At 36.2% G+C, this 18,611-nt stretch overlaps 1 protein-coding gene across 14 annotated transcripts in view; it reads right to left on the reverse strand.

Annotated features, from left to right (window-relative positions):
• Window positions 1–16,821, reverse strand: part of PIE1 (SNF2 domain-containing protein / helicase domain-containing protein) — a 28,422-nt gene extending 11,601 nt beyond the window's left edge. The window contains exons 1-17 of one of the 14 annotated variants that reach the window (XM_088711166.2): window positions 16,665–16,760; window positions 15,846–16,253; window positions 11,447–11,505; window positions 11,225–11,317; window positions 9,401–9,481; window positions 9,146–9,253; window positions 8,930–9,010; window positions 8,739–8,827; window positions 8,450–8,592; window positions 8,317–8,378; window positions 5,594–5,729; window positions 5,415–5,486; window positions 5,171–5,247; window positions 4,967–5,098; window positions 1,547–1,585; window positions 801–869; window positions 49–111 (exon numbers count right to left, since the gene is read on the reverse strand). In XM_088711166.2, coding sequence (XP_088567292.2) covers window positions 49–111; window positions 801–869; window positions 1,547–1,585; window positions 4,967–5,098; window positions 5,171–5,247; window positions 5,415–5,486; window positions 5,594–5,729; window positions 8,317–8,378; window positions 8,450–8,592; window positions 8,739–8,827; window positions 8,930–9,010; window positions 9,146–9,253; window positions 9,401–9,481; window positions 11,225–11,284 — 1,212 coding nt within the window. In that variant the 5' untranslated portion in view covers window positions 11,285–11,317; window positions 11,447–11,505; window positions 15,846–16,253; window positions 16,665–16,760. Of the gene's footprint in view, window positions 1–48; window positions 112–800; window positions 870–1,546; window positions 1,586–4,966; window positions 5,099–5,170; window positions 5,331–5,403; window positions 5,487–5,593; window positions 5,730–8,316; window positions 8,379–8,449; window positions 8,593–8,738; window positions 8,828–8,929; window positions 9,011–9,145; window positions 9,254–9,400; window positions 9,485–11,224; window positions 11,318–11,446; window positions 11,506–15,795; window positions 15,815–15,845; window positions 16,289–16,664 lie in introns of those variants that run through there. The other 13 variants (XM_026809808.4, XM_088711164.2, XM_088711142.2 and 10 more) reach the window with 13 other exon arrangements.
• Between the last annotated feature and the right edge of the window lie 1,790 nt (window positions 16,822–18,611).

Consider the following 18,611-nt stretch of genomic DNA (forward strand, 5'->3'; position numbering starts at 1 on the left):
TAATACACAGGAAAAGAATATCAGATAAATTGCATAAAGTAGTCCTACCTTTTTGTACCTTGAAAGCAGCTCTTCAATAGGCAATTCACTCTCTTGTTGCAGTAACTTGATCTGTAGAAAACAAACTGAATTAAAGAACTCAAGACTAGAATATGTGAAAATATCATTGAGAAAGACCAAGGAGAATTGTGGAGAGTACATTACATAAATTCCTTTTAATGATGCAGTAGTCAATATGTTGATGAAATTGGACAATTAGAGTGGTTTAACAGTTAATACTCCATTAACAGTGGTTACAGTACTAAGAACACATAGGTACATACAGCATTGTGACTTGCAGACCCACGTGAACGCATGCCTGGATGAGATCATTACTATGATTAGACGAATAAAAGAACAACAAATTAGAAAGCACTGAGTTGTCATCCTAGGCAACTGTCATCCTAGGCAACTAGGTTAGGTTGACAGCCTAGGCTTTACAACATAATGCAGGTGCCTGGTACATTCAGAAACCATCTAGGTGGCCAACTGATCTATTCATGATGGAACAAATTGTCTATGCTCTAAAGCAAGACAAGTTGCTTACTAGGGAAACCTTAGAAAACAGAAACCCACCAACACATATATAATTTTGTATTTGACAGTAATTAAATAAGTACTACTTTGGCAAAAAAATCCATGTGCTGCATGGGCTAGTTAATATACCTTAACTCTGAATTGTCATCTTACTGGCAATAAGAACATAAAACCAGACCACAAAAAAGTAACCACAAGCAACAGGAATTGAAATGCCCTTTTACCTCATTCAGAGGGTCAGTTGCTTCTTTCTTTGCCAACTCCTCCTCTTCTGACAATGTTGTTTCATCATCCTACATAAATATAATCACATTATACTAATTTACATATCATATAATCCCCCCAACCAAAAGGAAAAAAGAAGAAAGAAATCAAAGGGCGAAAACAAAATAAACTACAGGATAGTGAAAAATCAACAATGCAATGCTATTGAACAAGCAACCATTAATCTCACAAAAAAACTATCTTGTCAGTATTAAGAGCACATATGTTATAGCTCAAAATAGTCGAACTATCATATTTTTGTTAACAATATAGAGCAGAACTCATAGAAAAAAAAAATGCATTGAGAAAGGAGTTCCTAGGGCATAACCAAACTGGATCAAAGTGACAGTAGGCGGCCCAAGTCAACAATCAACACAGTCATCATCTCATGCATATATTAGAACACAAGTTCTTCAGCATTCAACTGATTTGGATACTTTCTGAAAAATGGATCAAAGCATATCATATCCCATTGACAAAAGATTAAAGTTGATGTCCTGATCGCCTGAGGCATATGTATAGACCATGGTGAACAGCATTAATAATCAATTTAGATGTTCCACCATGCATTTTGGCAGCTAATTATGAGAGTACATCAATTTTAACCAAACAGAATTCTATAATAAACAACAAGATAACATGATAAATGGAATGAAAAAGAAGAAATCATACAATGAACAAACTTAGACAAAACAATAGACAATACCTTTTCTTCCTCAGCAATGACAATATAATCTCTGTCATCCTGAAATTAAAAGTAGTGGACTGTTTAGCAGCATATCATCAGCATAAATAGATATTAATTGCAATCACAATTTCCCTCTAGAAAGGAAGACCGATTCTAAAATAAGATTATGAAACTTTTGTATGCATAAAAGAAAAACTTTACATAGAATATAAAATGCAATATATTTGTACCAAATGTAGCGTCAAGAATGAGAACAAAAGCAACTTTCATTTTACAAGGATAACAATGAATTATTAAACAATTAGACTGATAGCAAACTAGAAATAAAATAACTAAAGTTAATAACATTTCCTATAGAAGAATATGGTAGAACATGAAAATAGACCGGCGAAGGCAATACTAGAAAAAATGACTCGAAACTCGTGCATAACAACCACATACCAGCTATGTATATGTACTACTATAACACCTAATTTGGCTAAACCACTAGGATCATGCTGGATCAGGATTGAACTGGTCCAGAATTGGTCCAAATTAATCAGTACCATTCAAGGTACGCCATACCGGCCTGAACCGGACAATATGGGGCATATCGTATCGGTTCAATACGATTATCCGGTACGGGTGGTGTACCGACATTCGGTATGCTAAAAAAAAACTATGTATCGTATCATACTAATACTATGCTAGTGTGGCACCGGTATAGGGTCCGGTACCGAGACGGTGAGCCTTGTTACCACTTGATACCGTTCGTGAAGCCTTTTGAAACCCCTTATTTTGTATTTTCCACTATTTGAAGGTGGGAACAACAAGGGAGCAGCAAAATGCTAACAGTCAAGACAAGTAAACTACTAGATACAAATTTATTTACATGAATACCATTTAAGTAAATGTCCTAATTAAAATATTTGTAAATAAGGAAAAACCCCCTATATGAGTTCAACAAAAAATACTCAAAAATTCAAGTCCCTTAAGAATAAAAAGTTGATTTCTCAACTTAGTCCAAATTTCATATTTTTGGGGATGGATTAAAATTTCATCTTTCAAATGCTAAAGTATTTCTGAGATCTTAAAGACAACTTTATTCTACCCAAGCATCGCTGAATATAGCCTGATAAGAAAGTCATATATCTTAATCTTCAAAACATGTTCCCTAGAAAAAGACACTAAACAACACTCAATGCATCAATAGCAATATTAACATTCGAGTCTTACACATGTATAAATATATACTCCTCTATGTGGTGGGTTATAAGACATCTATGAGCCCATCATTGATGGATTACATTTTTATATCAAAAACATGGTCATTATTGTTTTTTTTTCTAGGGTAAACAAACATGGTCATTATTGTCCAATGCAAGGTCTACACAACCTGAACCCAACCAGGTCAAATTGGTCCAAATCAGTCCGAACCCCAATTTCAAGTGGTACCATGATTTGGAGTGAGAAAGAAGTGCTAGGAGCTATCTTGGTGTCGGGTATGTATCTATCGGACCATACCGAACTGGTAACATGCCAGTATGGTCCCCAGTACTAATTCTACATACCTTCGTTCATTCATATGACAAATATATTCTTTATTAGTTCATTTGTCAAATTAATGCTAGTAGTAGTCTATTAATCTTGAAGGATACAATCTTCAGTCTCATTTATTAGTTCATTTATTTTCAATAACCTAATTACATTTTGATTGTTGATGTGCCCAATTTTTCAATAGTTTTAATTGCAATTTTTGTGAGGGTATATTTAGATTACGAATAAACCACAAGACAAAGGCCAAAAGCCAAAGAAAGCACTAAAACAACAAATCACAATTAAAACAAAAAGAATTGGCGGCCAAAATAGATCATACCAATGGCGTGTATTACCTGTACCAAAGCATGCTGGTAAATATCCATTTATTAATATTGTGTGCAATGTGGCATAAACCATGTTGATTGGCCATCAATAGCCCCTCATACCTTGACATGTCAATCCTTGTCTAAGGATGCTTATCACTCAATTGAACTAAGAATATATGTTGCATTGCCACATTACAGACCCCTCCTTTTGCATTTTCCTCATGAATAAATCTCACTCAGTCAATGGTTTTCCTTCTCTCACATACATTGTTGCAAAGGCAAAGTGTTTATCATAAACATTCACACCATCTGAGTCTGCAAATAAGAAGAGGCTTAATATCTTCATAGATTCTTCCTTGCATTTACATATCGAACCATACTAGTCCATAACAGGCTACATCGATATGGAATCGGTATGGTACATAGGCAAGATATGATATCATGCGACACATGGTATGGGACTACAAGTGTTCCAACCTATAATCATTACTATGTGTTGGTACATAGGCGCATCATACCGTCTCGTACCATACCGGCAAGGTACTAAAACAAAACCCTTTACCGGTGTAAGAAGACATAAGGCATCTATAACTTAAATGATGTGTTGCAAATTTTTCTTAGTCTATCATTTTCTTCATCAATTTCCCCTCTGAGGAGAGTTTACACATAGAGGCAAAACTTTATGCATGCAAGATTTTCATAGATATTGCGCACTTTACACATGGATAATCTAAATCCCAAAGATATTTTTAGAGTTTGACTGACATTATAAGCAACCAATGCATTATTGCACTGCATATGTGTTCTACATATTAAAGAAGGTTGTAGCACATCCTAATCTCCCATATAGCACCCAAATCTATATTAATACCAGGTATCATAGGGCACTTTGTTGCATTAAAAGACAGTAAATTTATCTCATAGCATTACAACTTACAATGCCTTAACTTTTGCCTGATACTAATGCATTCAGTTTGACAACATTGATGTTTTCCGCCTACATGGATCCATTGTGCCATCATATACTATGACCAACTAACACTCTTTGATATCTTCATTTTAGATCTAGATGATTGACTTATTCAAAATTCATTATCTCATTGATGGTTTCATATTTTCCAAGAGATTCTATAGTGATTATTTTGTCATATCACATCTATTTATTAGATTAGTGCAGAGATCAGTTATAAATAGTTAATTAATTTAAACTAGTGGATGAAGAGAAGTGCTTTCAGATGCACTTAGTATAGGCTATTGCTATAGTTTATCTAGCATATGAAACACAATCAGAACTGCAAATTTCCAAGAAAATTTTCCCTCTAACTTAACTAAGAATATGCACACTATATCACATCAACACATCTGTATGGAAGTATAATCTACATGACAAACAATTACTGAAATACATTTTGAAGAAGATAATTTTTAAATAAAGCACCTCTTCATGAACATAGCACATCAAGGCAGACAGAAACCAGAGAGATGCAGCAGTAGACATTAAATCCATGAAAATATCTTGGGTGGTATCTTTGGGAGAAAGATAACTAGAAATGTTTACAAAGCATAAGATCCTTGCAAGCAAATAACTACTCACCAGTTCATCACCAGAACCAGTAGGTGAACAATCCATATCTAACTGGTTGAGAGGCTCAGAGTAAAGTTTTGGTTGTGATTTCTTAACGGTTGATTGGCCTTCCAGGCAAGAAGAATCGCCATTGTGATCACCCTGCCAATAAATCGAAAGCACAGTCATAAAACTTTTTGCTAATAATCATGCAAGAAATGCTATCCAACTCACATGATGGTGCTGACTGGAGCCATGGCCTGGGTGGCTGTTTTCAATCATCTTGCTTATAAAATGAGGCCCTTCATTGTCTGCAAGAAGATGAGCAACATCTGATGAAATCCCAACAGCATGATTAGAGCCATTTACTTGGTTCCAAGAATCTGCAAAGTCACTAAAGAATCAGAATTAATCACTTTTGTGATAAGATGTTGGCATCAGTATTTCTTGAAGATTATTCAACTTACTGATATCTCACCCTTAATCTGATATCTCTTCATAAGTGGTTCGGCCAAATTTTCATCACTTTCTGGACTGACTTCCCTGCTAACTGAGAATGCTTATTTTGATCATGACTTAGGGAATGGTGGATAACTGAAATCGTATGCTTTTGTGATATGACAGTAAAAATAAACTACAAGAACTTGTGAGACTTACATTTGTTCATTGTGTACCGCTTGATAAGTTCCTCGAGTGGTATATCAGCTTCAGCTTGCAAGCCAGCCAGTTCTTCCTTCCGTTCTGCCTCTGTAATTTGAGCTTCATCCACATCGATGGTACATTCATCATCTTCCTGCAACATTACCACAACATATGTGGACTCCATCACATTCTTGTAAATTAAAAAAGAAACAAAAGAAAGAGAAACATAATATCAATCATCCAACTTCAGTGATATTAAGATACTGTTAGATGTTGAAACTCAGAGAGATAGAAAAGCCTCATGTGAATATGTAGAATGCTATGTTCACACCAAAATTTTCTTCTCCAAACAACTTGACCTGCCAAATGTTCAACATGGCAAGGATACCGGGAGTAGCTTAACCTGTACTTGATTGACTGAGCACCTGATCACCCCAAGCACATCCAAAATAGCACAGTTGTACATCATCTTAAATAAATGTCCATATCTCTCATACATGCATATGTACGTCCATACAGAGTTACAGACAGACAGGACATTTATACAAACACATCAAAATACATAAATATAGAAATATACATGTATACAGGCATGTCGACATACACATCAATTTTGAAGTATCCTGACTCCTGAGATACTATATTTATAGTAACAGGTCTAGTTTAAACAATCTCCATTGGACAATATGGAGAAATTCATAAAATCATACTAGTATTAGGAAAATAAAAATCAACAAATAGATATAATATAAATCAAGTGCATTGTATTAGCTATTGTTGATCACAATCTGACATATATCGACACTAAGGTCAATTAAAATTGAGCTCTAAGATAACCAGACCAATGCCAAATGATATTTTTTTCCTTTTCCTGTAAAACTTCTTGGAGTATAATGTTACAAACTTACAATGCCTCCTTATGTTCTCACTTGCAAATTCTACACAAATAATAAATTTGGCCCAGAAGTTAGTTTTCACAAAACTTTGATAGTGACCCCAGTTTCAGATCAACTCTGGCTAAAACATAATGATTTCAAATTTTCACAAAGAACCTAAAACCATGGTTTGGAAGCAATCTATTAAAAAATAATAAAAGGGGAACAACTGATGCAGAGACGTTCATTACAAGAGGATGATCCAGAGTTCCTGAAATCTAATAACAGAACACCATAACCAATTGCATCTGTTATAAATTTCCTTTTACCAGCAATTCCAATCGAGGTCTTCAAATTTTAGTCACAACACTTATCCACTTTTTTTAAAACAAACTGGAGACCAGTACTTCTAACTTCTAAGTCCTCTCTCGATCTTCATATGAAAGCACAGATGACTTCTTTATCCATGGATGCAATTCCAAAAAATTCTCCAACATGCCCATCCCTTAATAATGTTTTTGATGACTTCAGTACAGATCCACATAACAATTCCCATTTTGTAATAATATTTATTCACATAACACTTACCTCCTTATTTATCAACATTTTGACTTACATAACCAGAACAAGATAGGCAAACTATCTCCCAATTATCTGATATTCTCAGATTTATCAACTTTTATTTGCCAATCATTCTTGTTGACGTTAGTTTAACTTATCCGGCATTCTAGATATTAATGTTGTTCTTTTAAAAAGTCTACCATTTAGGTAAAACATTCAACAATTACAAGCCATTTTGAGAATACTTTCACTCCATCCATCTACCAATTTTCAATTTGAAATATCCTCCTGTATACACATATGAAAATCGCCATATAATAAATCGAAGACAACAGAGCAGCCATTATAGCATTTCTCTTTAATATTGATAATTAGCTCCTACTCTGTATTCTAAAATCAACATTCTTTTTGCAAGGAATATATCAATGACTGATAAAATAATATGTTTTAATTTAACTAAGTCTGTAAATTCATATCCTTTAGTGCTTTTCTTAGTACTTTCACCATTTGCCTTGCCCCACATTTTCTTCTCAGAACAAAACTTTACATCATCAGCAAACAACATACAACATGAAGGTCTCCAATATACAACTTCTTAATTATTTTACCAATAGTATACAGAAGAGGTGGCTTAAGGTTTCTCAATGAGCCATCACTTCATTCACAACTTTAACACTCCCAACAGGACTTTAGGGAGAACCACTGCACCTTTTGTACTTTATTGCTTCGTCCAATTTAACAATACCTATAAGTTGAATCCATCTTTTGTCTAAGTCCTCGTGTCAATTGCCTATCTAAGTAGGTTAGACAATGAAATGTACAATCATGTCATCTTTAATGGGCTGCAAGTTGGCAATTTTGACTAAGAAATCAACAAGTCTGATTTAGTTTGGTTGACAGCATACCCAAAATCTACAGACTTACAAACCAGATTCCAATCCCAAAATAGACTTCATTACCCACAAGATGGATTCAAATATGGCAAAATTTTAAATGCAACCGACTCAATCCCGTTTGAGATAACTCAAAACATATTAAGCATCAAAATTGGAGGCCATCTGTCTGAGTCTAGGTCTTCATGACATACTTGAAGCATTAAGTCGTTATAGGTAACTGAGTAAATGGGAAAAAGACCCAGATGATTTATCAAGACCATCCTGACAAAGTAAAAAATAAGTTCTTGCAGTTTCTCCCCCAACTGTAGAAAAACTAATGATTTCATAATCAAAAATTCAACATTCATAAACACAAAGAATGCTCGACTAGAGAAAAACAAGGATGAAAGAAAGAAAGATTTCATACCAACTCATCATCGGATTGGATTCCATACTCATCATCAGTTTCCACATTAAATAACTGTGTCTCTGTAAAGAAGTTACATGAGTTTCTAGTAATTGAATGACAATCAGCATATAATTGTAAGAATAGTCCATACCAGGATCAGTTGTAGTTTTTGTAAGGCTACTTTTATCCCCCTCTCTCTTTGAATCACATGGTTGTTCCACTCCAGAATCTACATGCACTGTTTTAGAAGAATATGGCATATCGACAAGGTTTTCTGCTAGCATTGTAGAATATCTGATGAAATGCAAAAAAAAAAAGGCCATGTGTACTGCATTAGTTCTAAAAAGTTACACCCCTAGAGAAGATTTTAAGTGAGAAAGGTTGTCTCAAGATTTATCCAATAAAGAAATCATGCAGCGAACAAAGAAAATTATAGATACCTTTCAGTTTGACCCAAAAGAAAATCAAGCTGTTTATCAAGAGCCTTTTTCTTTCTTTCCTCGAGCTCCAATTGATACTTATAAAGAACCTGCAATTACAAAAGTCCGGAAAGGACCTATATCAAAACTCAGGAGGGCAGCAAAATAAAGTTCTACTGGATCTGAAACATTCCACAAAGATCTAAACTTGCCAGCTTCTCGATTTTCAACCAAAATTTCTTTACATCCTTCGATATATTAAGGGCGACTTTTCTCAAGCGCTGCTCTTCTTCCTATACTCCAGTGACAATAATAAGCATCAGTACAAGTGAATCTTATTCAATTTGTATTTGGTATATTTCTAAAAGAATAAATTTCGAAATATTAAGATGCAGAGCATTGATGGCATGGTAGAACAAATAGCAGACCTTCACTTTTTTCTCCCCCCTAGTGGCATGATCCAGAACACTCTTACTAGCTCTTATCGCCACCTTTTTGGCCTGAGCCAACTTCCACTTTCTCTCTGATTCAAAATCCTGAAAACCAATAATAATAAATCAGGAAGAACAAGAACCCTGAGACCTGGATCAACCATGTACAATTAAAAAGAAGCACCCGCAGGTAAAAAGAACTACTAATTTGATGTAACAATCAAATGTCACCAAATGAAACAATAAGCTAACCTTTGACAGCCAAACCATCTCCTCCAAAACATGATCCCAATGAGTTTTTGGTCGAGGAGGCTCCCTTGGGGCTTCTAGAGCCTGCTATAAAATAAAAGAAACATAACCCCGAGAATCACAGCAAAGGATGCTGCTACTGAGTAATATTACAAGAGGTTAATGAAACAAAGACAACGCATAACATATATGGGTAAAGTGATGATGCAGCTAATACTGCTGTCAATCAAAAATCAACAAATCATCTATTCCTAAGAAAATCCAAGAAGCATGTATAAAAACTCAGCAAAAGCCTTTTCTTAAGGAATTTCCACTTCCAGTGCATGGCATAATAAAAGACAAAAGATAGATGCGAGACTTGCAAAAGGAGTCCAAATCTAGAGGCAAATAAAACAAGATCTAAGATAACAATTCAATGAAGAAAATTCACCAGGTAAGATAAGCGTATCATGTGTTGGCTTGAAGAGGAAGATAAAATGATTGGGTCAGGTTTAATTTTCCATGAAGGGGGAATGTGATATTTCACAATTTAGAGTTACCCTTGGATATAGTCGTGGTCTCTATGTATTGTTTTCAATGACATTTAACAATCAACCATTTTCCCCCTTTCTCTCTCTCTTTCTCTAATCCTATCATTATCCTATCCATTCTTGCCCATCCCAGAAATTAAAAGATGGCATCACTTACAAACTTTGGGGGTTATAATAGTTTGAGTTTAGCACTTAAAGGCAATTACCTATTTCTCTTCTTTTTAACTAATTCATGTGCATAGCCATCTAAGTCAAACTTCTGCAATTTAAGGGATATCATAATATTTTGTAGGTTATGCATTGGATTTTTGGTTATTCATAGGAAGAAATGAAACACTTCAACGTGCCCACATGGTTATCGATTTTTATGACCTCTATCTTTTAAGTTTTGGAGAAATAAGTTTTGTGGAGCAATTCTACTAAAGCATCTTAGATCTAATTTCTATTCATATTATACAATTGTCTTTGTTAGGTTTTTGCCGTATTATTATCTTACTTGTAATATTTTAAGTTTAGAAAATATAAAGGTTAGCCTACATAAAACTGAAAAGTTGTTATTTCCCAGAAGAAAAGCTCTGGCTTAACCCCTAATCTTAGCCTCTTAGGGCTGCTTCATATTCATAATTCAGAGTAGCTCCTTCATCCTTCACAGCTAAACAATCTAATGAGTAAGGAGCATAAAAACAGTTGAACGAAACCAAAGAGAGTTCTGATCAGATACTCCTAGAACAACTTCCTTAGGATAATCAATTGTGAGCCAGAAGCCATAAGAAACTTGTAGTCCAAATCCTCTGATTACTAATATGCATTCATGATCAATAGCCAAATCAACAAACAGAACAGCAAGAGGGAACATAGAGAAGTAACCCTGAGTTTCATCTGCAGCTTGTTTATTCATTGTCTAATATCCAGTCTATCAAGCCCTGATAAATTGAAGCTCCACAAGAATCACCAAAGCATGGGATCATCTTTCCTAATTGCATGTTAAGTTAGTTCATAACATAACTGAAATGCATCTTGGCCTTTTGTAACATCTCTTTTAATCAAATACATGTTTTACAAAAGGCAATCAGCATGAAAAGCTTACAAGAAAGGACTAAATGGTCATATACATTTCAAATCCAATGCTTCAGTAGACCACAGTAATTCTAGTTTCTAGAGAGATAGCAATTTACCTAAAGAGTTTCAATTTCCAAATACAGCAAATTTTGAAGAATATGAAAAGTAATAGCATCCATAAGTAAAAACCAAAGAACTGGAAGCAAAGATTGCAGAGAAAAAGGCTTCAAACACCAACCTTTTGACGCCTAGCTCTTGACTCATGGTCTAGCTTTGATCTAGGACCCTTCGAGGCCATGGTTTTGTTTTCTGCAGATACCTACGTCATGATCTAAAATATGTATAGTGTTAAAAGTGCAGTAACTGAGATGAGACATACAATCACAAATTGGTCCATCAAAAGTAAAATGTCCAATTTCATCATGCAAAATAATTCAAAGTCTAAGTGTAGATAAGATACCTTGATGTCTTCCGCAATCCGCAATAACATCACATGCCAATAACAATTGTATTTTTAGCCTGATCCATGATAGAAAAGCAGAACTTAACAATTTAAACTACAAATATCCATCTGAAAACACATTATAGAATAAACTAGCAGTCAGTTCTCCAAAACATGGTTATCAAGGCAGTAATGAAGCCTTTAGGAGCTCTTATACCCTCCAGTGGCCATAGGCACTCTGCACCATACTTGACCTAGGTTTGTAGATTAAGGAATTTACAGATAAGTTGTTTGAAGAACAATAATGATTGAAAAAATTTCATATTTACAGAGTAATTCTCACTTGAAAAAAAAATAGTAAAAAGTTTGCTCGTAATTGATAATTAATTTACACATTTTCCTTACCAGCATTGGTTACTTGTATCGTGGAAAATACAAAATTAGCATACTATGTGAACAAAAAATTAAAAATTAAAAACCTTAAAATAATTAAATATTATTTTGATGAATAAAATAAAAAAAATATAGAATACGAAGACACATTGTCAGAACAAACATAAAAAAAGTCAACTTGGCCGACCATATCCTACTTATGGAAAGAGATGCATATTAACAGCAAATGTTAGTCTACTATGACAAGTTAAAACAAGTACTCAACGCTACATCTGAAAGCTTTGGCAACAAGCATCTGAAAACACCAGTTGGAAAGATTCCAAGTATACATAATCTGACTTTTTTGTGGAATCACAAAAAATCCCTAATAGCTAGAGATGATAGATTACCAACAAAGATAACATGGTTTGTTGGTCCACTTGGTTCAAGCTCAGGTTCATAATTCATAGTATGAAAAATCCTAATAGATTGGGTTTGTTAGGTTAAGATCGGGAAAATGTTGAGTCAATTTATAGAAAGAATATCGCTAACATTGTTTTGATGGATGGAAGCATATAATTAAAAACAACTGCACGAAATTTTGGCTAGGAGAAAGACGTTAAAACATGACCAGATATAATATATCTGCATATAATTAAAAAAATATTCAACAAAAATTTGAATTTGGTCATCTCTTTATGCTCGACTTATTCCTGCAATGAACCAGTTCGCTTCAAACCAATTTGCAATTTCCTTGTCTTTTAACGGCTATGGTTCAAAATTTTTGGAAAAAGAGGGTCCAAGAATGCAATATGAGCACAGAAAAGAATGCAAATACTAAGATAAAAGTATGATAGATCAAGGAGAATGAAAAGTAACATAAGCACATCAAAAGAATAGATGTGTTGCATTGTTGGTCCCTAGTAAAAAGAAGGGCTAAACTTTCTATTAAAAGATTGAAATGGAGAGGAAGGACAAAGATGGCATGTACTATATTTAAGAGGGAAGTATGCAGGTTTGGATTTTCCATTATTTTGGTTGAGTATCCTTTGTAGCTCGACTTTTTCAGAGTCCCGATCTTAGTTGCCAGAACCGGAGCGAGTGTGAAAGCAAGAGCAGGTACAGGTGCTACAAAGAAAATACTTTCAAAACACTTTTAGTAACAAAGTGCCTAGGAATTGGATGCATGTTCAAGAAGCAAGTGTATTGCCCTAGATAGAAGATTGCGGCTACTAAGGCCCCAATGCCACAACTCTTCATATTTTGAATTTCCAAGGTTAAAAAAATTCCATGGACAGATCATATCTTAGTTATCAGAAATTGGTGTGGGTGCGGCAGCAGATTCAAGTACGGATATGGGGAAGCGGGTCTCCTTAAAAAAATGAACGGGAAATAGTTCTGACGCAGGTGTGCAGACAAGTTTCCAGAGAGAATCCGAAATGGATTTGCCACCCTGTGTGGAAGCTTCTTGCTAGTAAGGATTACAATAGTCCATCAGTCCTATAATTAAGAGTCCAACTAAGAAAGGAAAAGAATATGATTGCTATCATTAAAAATGTCCCAAAATAGTAAAACAAGAAAGATTTCTTTTTTTAAACGGAATGAAATGGAATATGGAAAAGAGAAAGAATTTCTGATTCACAAAAAACCACACTGGCAAAGGTGGGGAGAAAAGAGAATAATACTCATCCTTCTCTCCCGTGCGTACGACATGTAAATGGCACCTCAAAGATTAAGATAACAATTTAGAAATTCTACAACATAATATTTATATTTTGTTACTTTATACATAGTTGCATGCAACTTTTCAGAAATGTAGCCATGGGTGGTCAAGGGGCTGTGTGGTGCATTGCAGTATTTAGCCGCATATGTGGGTGCAAATGCAATTACTATTTTTTAACTATGTATAAAATGCATTGAATATAAAAAATACACTAGTAAGGGTAATAATACTTTTTTGGTAACTTATAACAATATTAATAACAATAACAACGAAAAATTGGTGCTTAGTAGCTAGTATTTAATAGCAAATAACTATATCATTATTAACATATTAACATCATTAATACCTGTACCAGATGCACCTAAAATGACATCAAACCTAACCATCAACTCAAACATGCTTCATCTGCATAGCCTCCCATATGTGGCCACAAAATTCGATACAAGTGATATACGGAGCCGCCTAGTGCAAAGCAGTCCACGCATTCTTTTGACCTATATACAGTATGACTGCATATCATAATTGCATATAAGCAATGTGATGCAGTCAAAGGACCACATCCACGAATGCAGGCACATGTGCAGCCACGCCCACCAAATTTTAGAACAAGAATAGCATAGATATGCCTTAGATGGACAAGCCAAAAACTAATTTAGAAGGTTAGAAGGTTCAAAGCTATAAATGCAATCGTCATTAAGATTTCTGGTTCATTAACTATATAGTATAAACACTATATTCTTTATGTTATTCCAGCTGATGCAAGAGATGGCTTGGATGGTCAAAGCCACAACCTGGCCTAGAAGGTCTGAAACCATTGTTGAACCCAAGGTTTGTTGTACTGGTCAGTATCGGTGTGCACCAACCATAACAATACTGAACTGGTACATGGTGTGGGGGACGTATCGATATTCGACATGCCAAACTGGGTATCGTACTGGGTGCACCGACACTCTAATAGAATGGTAACCTTCCTCTTCTCGGAATATGATAATTCAACATAAGCTTTGTCCTACACATCTAGGTCAACCTTAATCCCATGTGATACCATGTGCCAATGTAAACTAACAAAAACAAAAAAAAAAAAGGCAAAACTCAAATCCTAGGTGCAAAAAATACTGACATACTAAAATGCTGTCAGCTTTATTTTTTCTTTTTGATATTTAGAATGCAATTTAGACATAATTCATATTCAACATTGAAGTGTTTTTGGTAACACCTTAACTTGCATTTTCTTGGTTTCCCTTGTTCAAAGTTATAGAGCTAGATCACCAATAGTTCCTGCGATTTAATTCAAGTGTTGCTAGTTTCCTTTTCTCCTTTTTGATACTTAAAGCATAATGGTTGTCCCACATTGGATTTCTAAAACCTGAAAACATTTTATACTCGAATTAGGAGGTGATTCAGTCATATAATGACTTGCATTTCCTTTGTCCTTCTAAGTTAATAGGACAGAACCACCAGCAGGCTATCATGATTTAATTCAATGAACTCCCACATTACCACTTATATTACTTAGGATTCTAAATGGTCTGCATTCGAATTGGATCATGAATCATCTAAATCCAAACTTGTTAAGACAAAGAGAATCCAAACTATATTATGTGTGTATAGTGCAACGTTATGGTGCTAGGACCAACTGTAGCAGGAGTTCAAGTTCGAATATACTGTCAAGTTTCAGTGGTAACTTCCGAATTGACCTAGAGGTAAATAGAAATCACTATTATAACCCAAAAAAAGGGCCAAGAAAAGAGAAAACTTAGGCACAACTAATGCTAGGACCAACTGCAGCAGGAGTTCAAGTTCGAATCTACTGTCAAGTTTCAGTGGTAACTTCCGAATTGACCTAGAGGTAAATAGAAATCACTATTATAACCCAAAAAAAGGGCCAAGAAAAGAGAAAACTTAGGCACAACTAATGCAGATAAAAGAATTACAGCAAAATGCAACCTACATTCAAAATGACCAAAAGGCAATTGACCTAGCCATTCAACTATAAATGCCGACTTAACTGCAAACGACATCTGTCAGAATGTTCTCTGAGATAGGCACTAACCCCAAGAACATGCACAGAAATAGATAATAAATGACAAGAATAACATTTTTACCGCGAAAATTTCACCAAAACCCAATCCAAGAAGTTTATTAAAGATTCCGAACACAAAACGTCCACATTTCCAGCACTAGCACGGATCCAAGAACCAATGCCAAAACCATAACACCGATAAACCACCCAGAGAAACCCAGACTAGTAAAAAAAAAAAGAAAAAATTACTTCAAGATCAGTGCGAGAAAGGAACGCCCAGAGGAAAGATGGTCTGGTACCGATTCAGCTATCTCCCGCCGTAATGGACAGGAAGGGGTGGCCTGACTCGGCAGCAGGGCGAGCCACTCAACTCACAGCACTCCAACCGCCAGGCACCGACCTTGAGACCGCCGCCGATCACCGGATAAACGGAGAGGAAGGGAGGGAGAGGGAGAGAAGAGACGAAGAGGAAGCCACCGGACCGAAAGAAGGTGGCGATGGCAGCGAGGGGGACAGCGGGAGGGGAGAAGGGTTAGGGTTTCCCAAGAAGAGGGCTTGACGGGGTAGAGGAGCGATGGGGGCGAGAAAGAGAAGATCGAAAAGAGAGCCGATGGGTGAGGTGTGATATAAGGCTTCCAACAACTTTGTATCGTAGCTATCGTGTTCTACCTGATATCGTCCGTCCACGCGTTATCCAACGGCTGGAACTGCGGAAACAGGTCAAGAGTGTCGCTTACGGAATCTATAAAATAATAGAATGTCAGGATAGTGGGGACCCGTTAAGACATGAGCCCAGCAAATGAATCCGATATCCTTATCGGGTAAAGTTGCTACCGACCCGGCCCCACGGCCAGGCCGGACCCGAGACCAGTTCGACCACTGGCCTCCCAAATCCCAACCCCTCCCAATTTCGGAGCCGAGAGAGAGCTCAGAGAAGAGGTAAGACGAGAGAGGATGGAGATAGAGCGAGGAAGAGTGGAAGAGGGGAAGAGGAGGAGAAAGGAGAGGTAGAATGGGGAGAAAAGAGGAGAAGAGGAGAAAAGGGGGGGAGGAGAGAAGAGGGAAGAAGGGAGAGAGTGGTGAGGGAAGAAGAATTAGAGAGGACAGAGGAGTCGAACCTGTGGAAGGCTGCCAACGAACCTTCGCTGCACTCGCTGCCTTGAGGGGAGAAAGATCTGGGCTCTGGAGAGAGACAGGATGCGAAAAATGGAGTCGGGACTCGGGAAGAGCGAGGGCCTCGATTTTAACCTAGGGCTTGATAAGTACACTCTCCTTGTTATCCGCGTGCGCTGGTTTACGGGGAATTCGTGACTCGCGGCGGGAGTCATTTATCAAAGGCGGGGTCTGGTTATCCTGGTGGGGAAGCTTAGAGACGGGTCCGACCCGTTAAAGATTATATTCGGAGAATTTCTGAACCGACCCACCCATTTGACCATTTGATTTGGATCACTTAACGTGTTACCCGCTCTGAACGAATGATCGACGGATGTCGTTAGTTTCTCCGGTGAACGGGTTTGCGTAAATGTACGGCTTCTTACATAACATTGGGGATTTGAGTTTTGGAAAAATCATCTGATGAAAGGAACCTTTTGTAATAAAATAGAACTAATTCTGGGTCATTGGTTTTGAAATTAAACAGCTTAATTTAACTTGACCATAAATTAGTGATCTCAGTTTCATTATTTCTGCTATGATATTTGAATAAAAATAGGTTCGTAGCAAGTAAACTAGAGACATTCAATTGCATTCAATTGAGTTGGACCATACGTTAAAATCGAGCAGCCGGCACCAAGAAAGCCTGAGTATTCCCCTCAACAGCAACTCATCAGTTGACCACGAGCAAGTTTACTAATCAACACTGGATTATTATATCTTGGTTTCCCTTGTTGTTGTGACAACTTTGGTCTAAGAAGAAATTACTTTCAGCCGAGGATAGGACCGTGGGTACTAATAGAGAACTTGTCATATCAATCTTAATGTAATAAATAATTGAGTAAATTATAAAAGCCTTTTTAAAACTTAAAATCAATTACACTTATATCCCATAGTTTAAAAGCTCCTATGCTTGCCCTTTGGAGATTTATTCTTATCCAATACTTTAATCCATAATTTAGTCAAACCATTAGTCTTAAATGAAACTCAATATCATGTTAGAAAAAAATTTCAAAAATAACCAAAATAATCTCAAGTGATATAACAGTAGGGGTGCAAATAGGTCGGATCGAACCGAGTCATGAGTGACCCGACCCAATCTGATTTTTTGTTCGGGTTCTAATTTTGGACCCAGATTCAACCCAATGGAAGATTGAACCGGGGTTGGGTTGAGGCCACTGCTACAATTTTTAGCCTATTGGGTCATTCAGGTTTAGTCGGGTTCGTGTATAACCCAGTTTCGACCCAAAAAATTTAGATCCGGCTCGGGTCCGGACCTATTCAACTTTTCTTTTCTGTCTGGTCCCTACTCCCCCTCTGATGTTCGTCCTCATCCTCCCCCCGCCGCCCTCCTCGTCCTCAATCTCGCCACCCCCGCCTGCTTCCAACTACCCCTCTCCCCCCTCCTCTGCTTCCTCTTCGACGACCCCGACGCCAAGTCCCTTTGGCACTTATTGCTCGCCCTAGTTAAAACCCCACATCATTGCATGTTAGAAGAAGAAAAAATCAAGTCGCAATAAAAGGTAAAATAGGAGATGAATCAATTAGGCCCTGTTTGGGGGAGCTGTTGGCAGTAGAGCTATTGGAAGTAGAGCTGTTGGAAGTAGAGCTGTCTGAAGTAGAGCTGTTATAAAAAGCTGTTTGCTGTTTGGTAACTACATTTGTAAAGTGCTGTGGTACTTTGTTTTGTGTTTGGTAAATAAGCTGAGAAAGTACTTTTATATGACAAAATTACCATAAAGGACATTGCATAGTATTATACAACAGAACATAATAAAACATAACATAAATTAATACATAAATATACGATATAGTATAATATTATTGTAATATAAAATAATATTATGTTAATATAGCATAATAGTAATATAATTATTAGAGTAAATTAATATTTGGTAATATAACATAATATT

The sequence above is a fragment of the Phoenix dactylifera genome, chromosome 1, assembly GCF_051530095.1.
Source record: "Phoenix dactylifera cultivar Ajwa chromosome 1, Ajwa_hap1_PhDact_Kaust_v1.1, whole genome shotgun sequence".
NCBI lineage: Eukaryota > Viridiplantae > Streptophyta > Magnoliopsida > Arecales > Arecaceae > Phoenix > Phoenix dactylifera.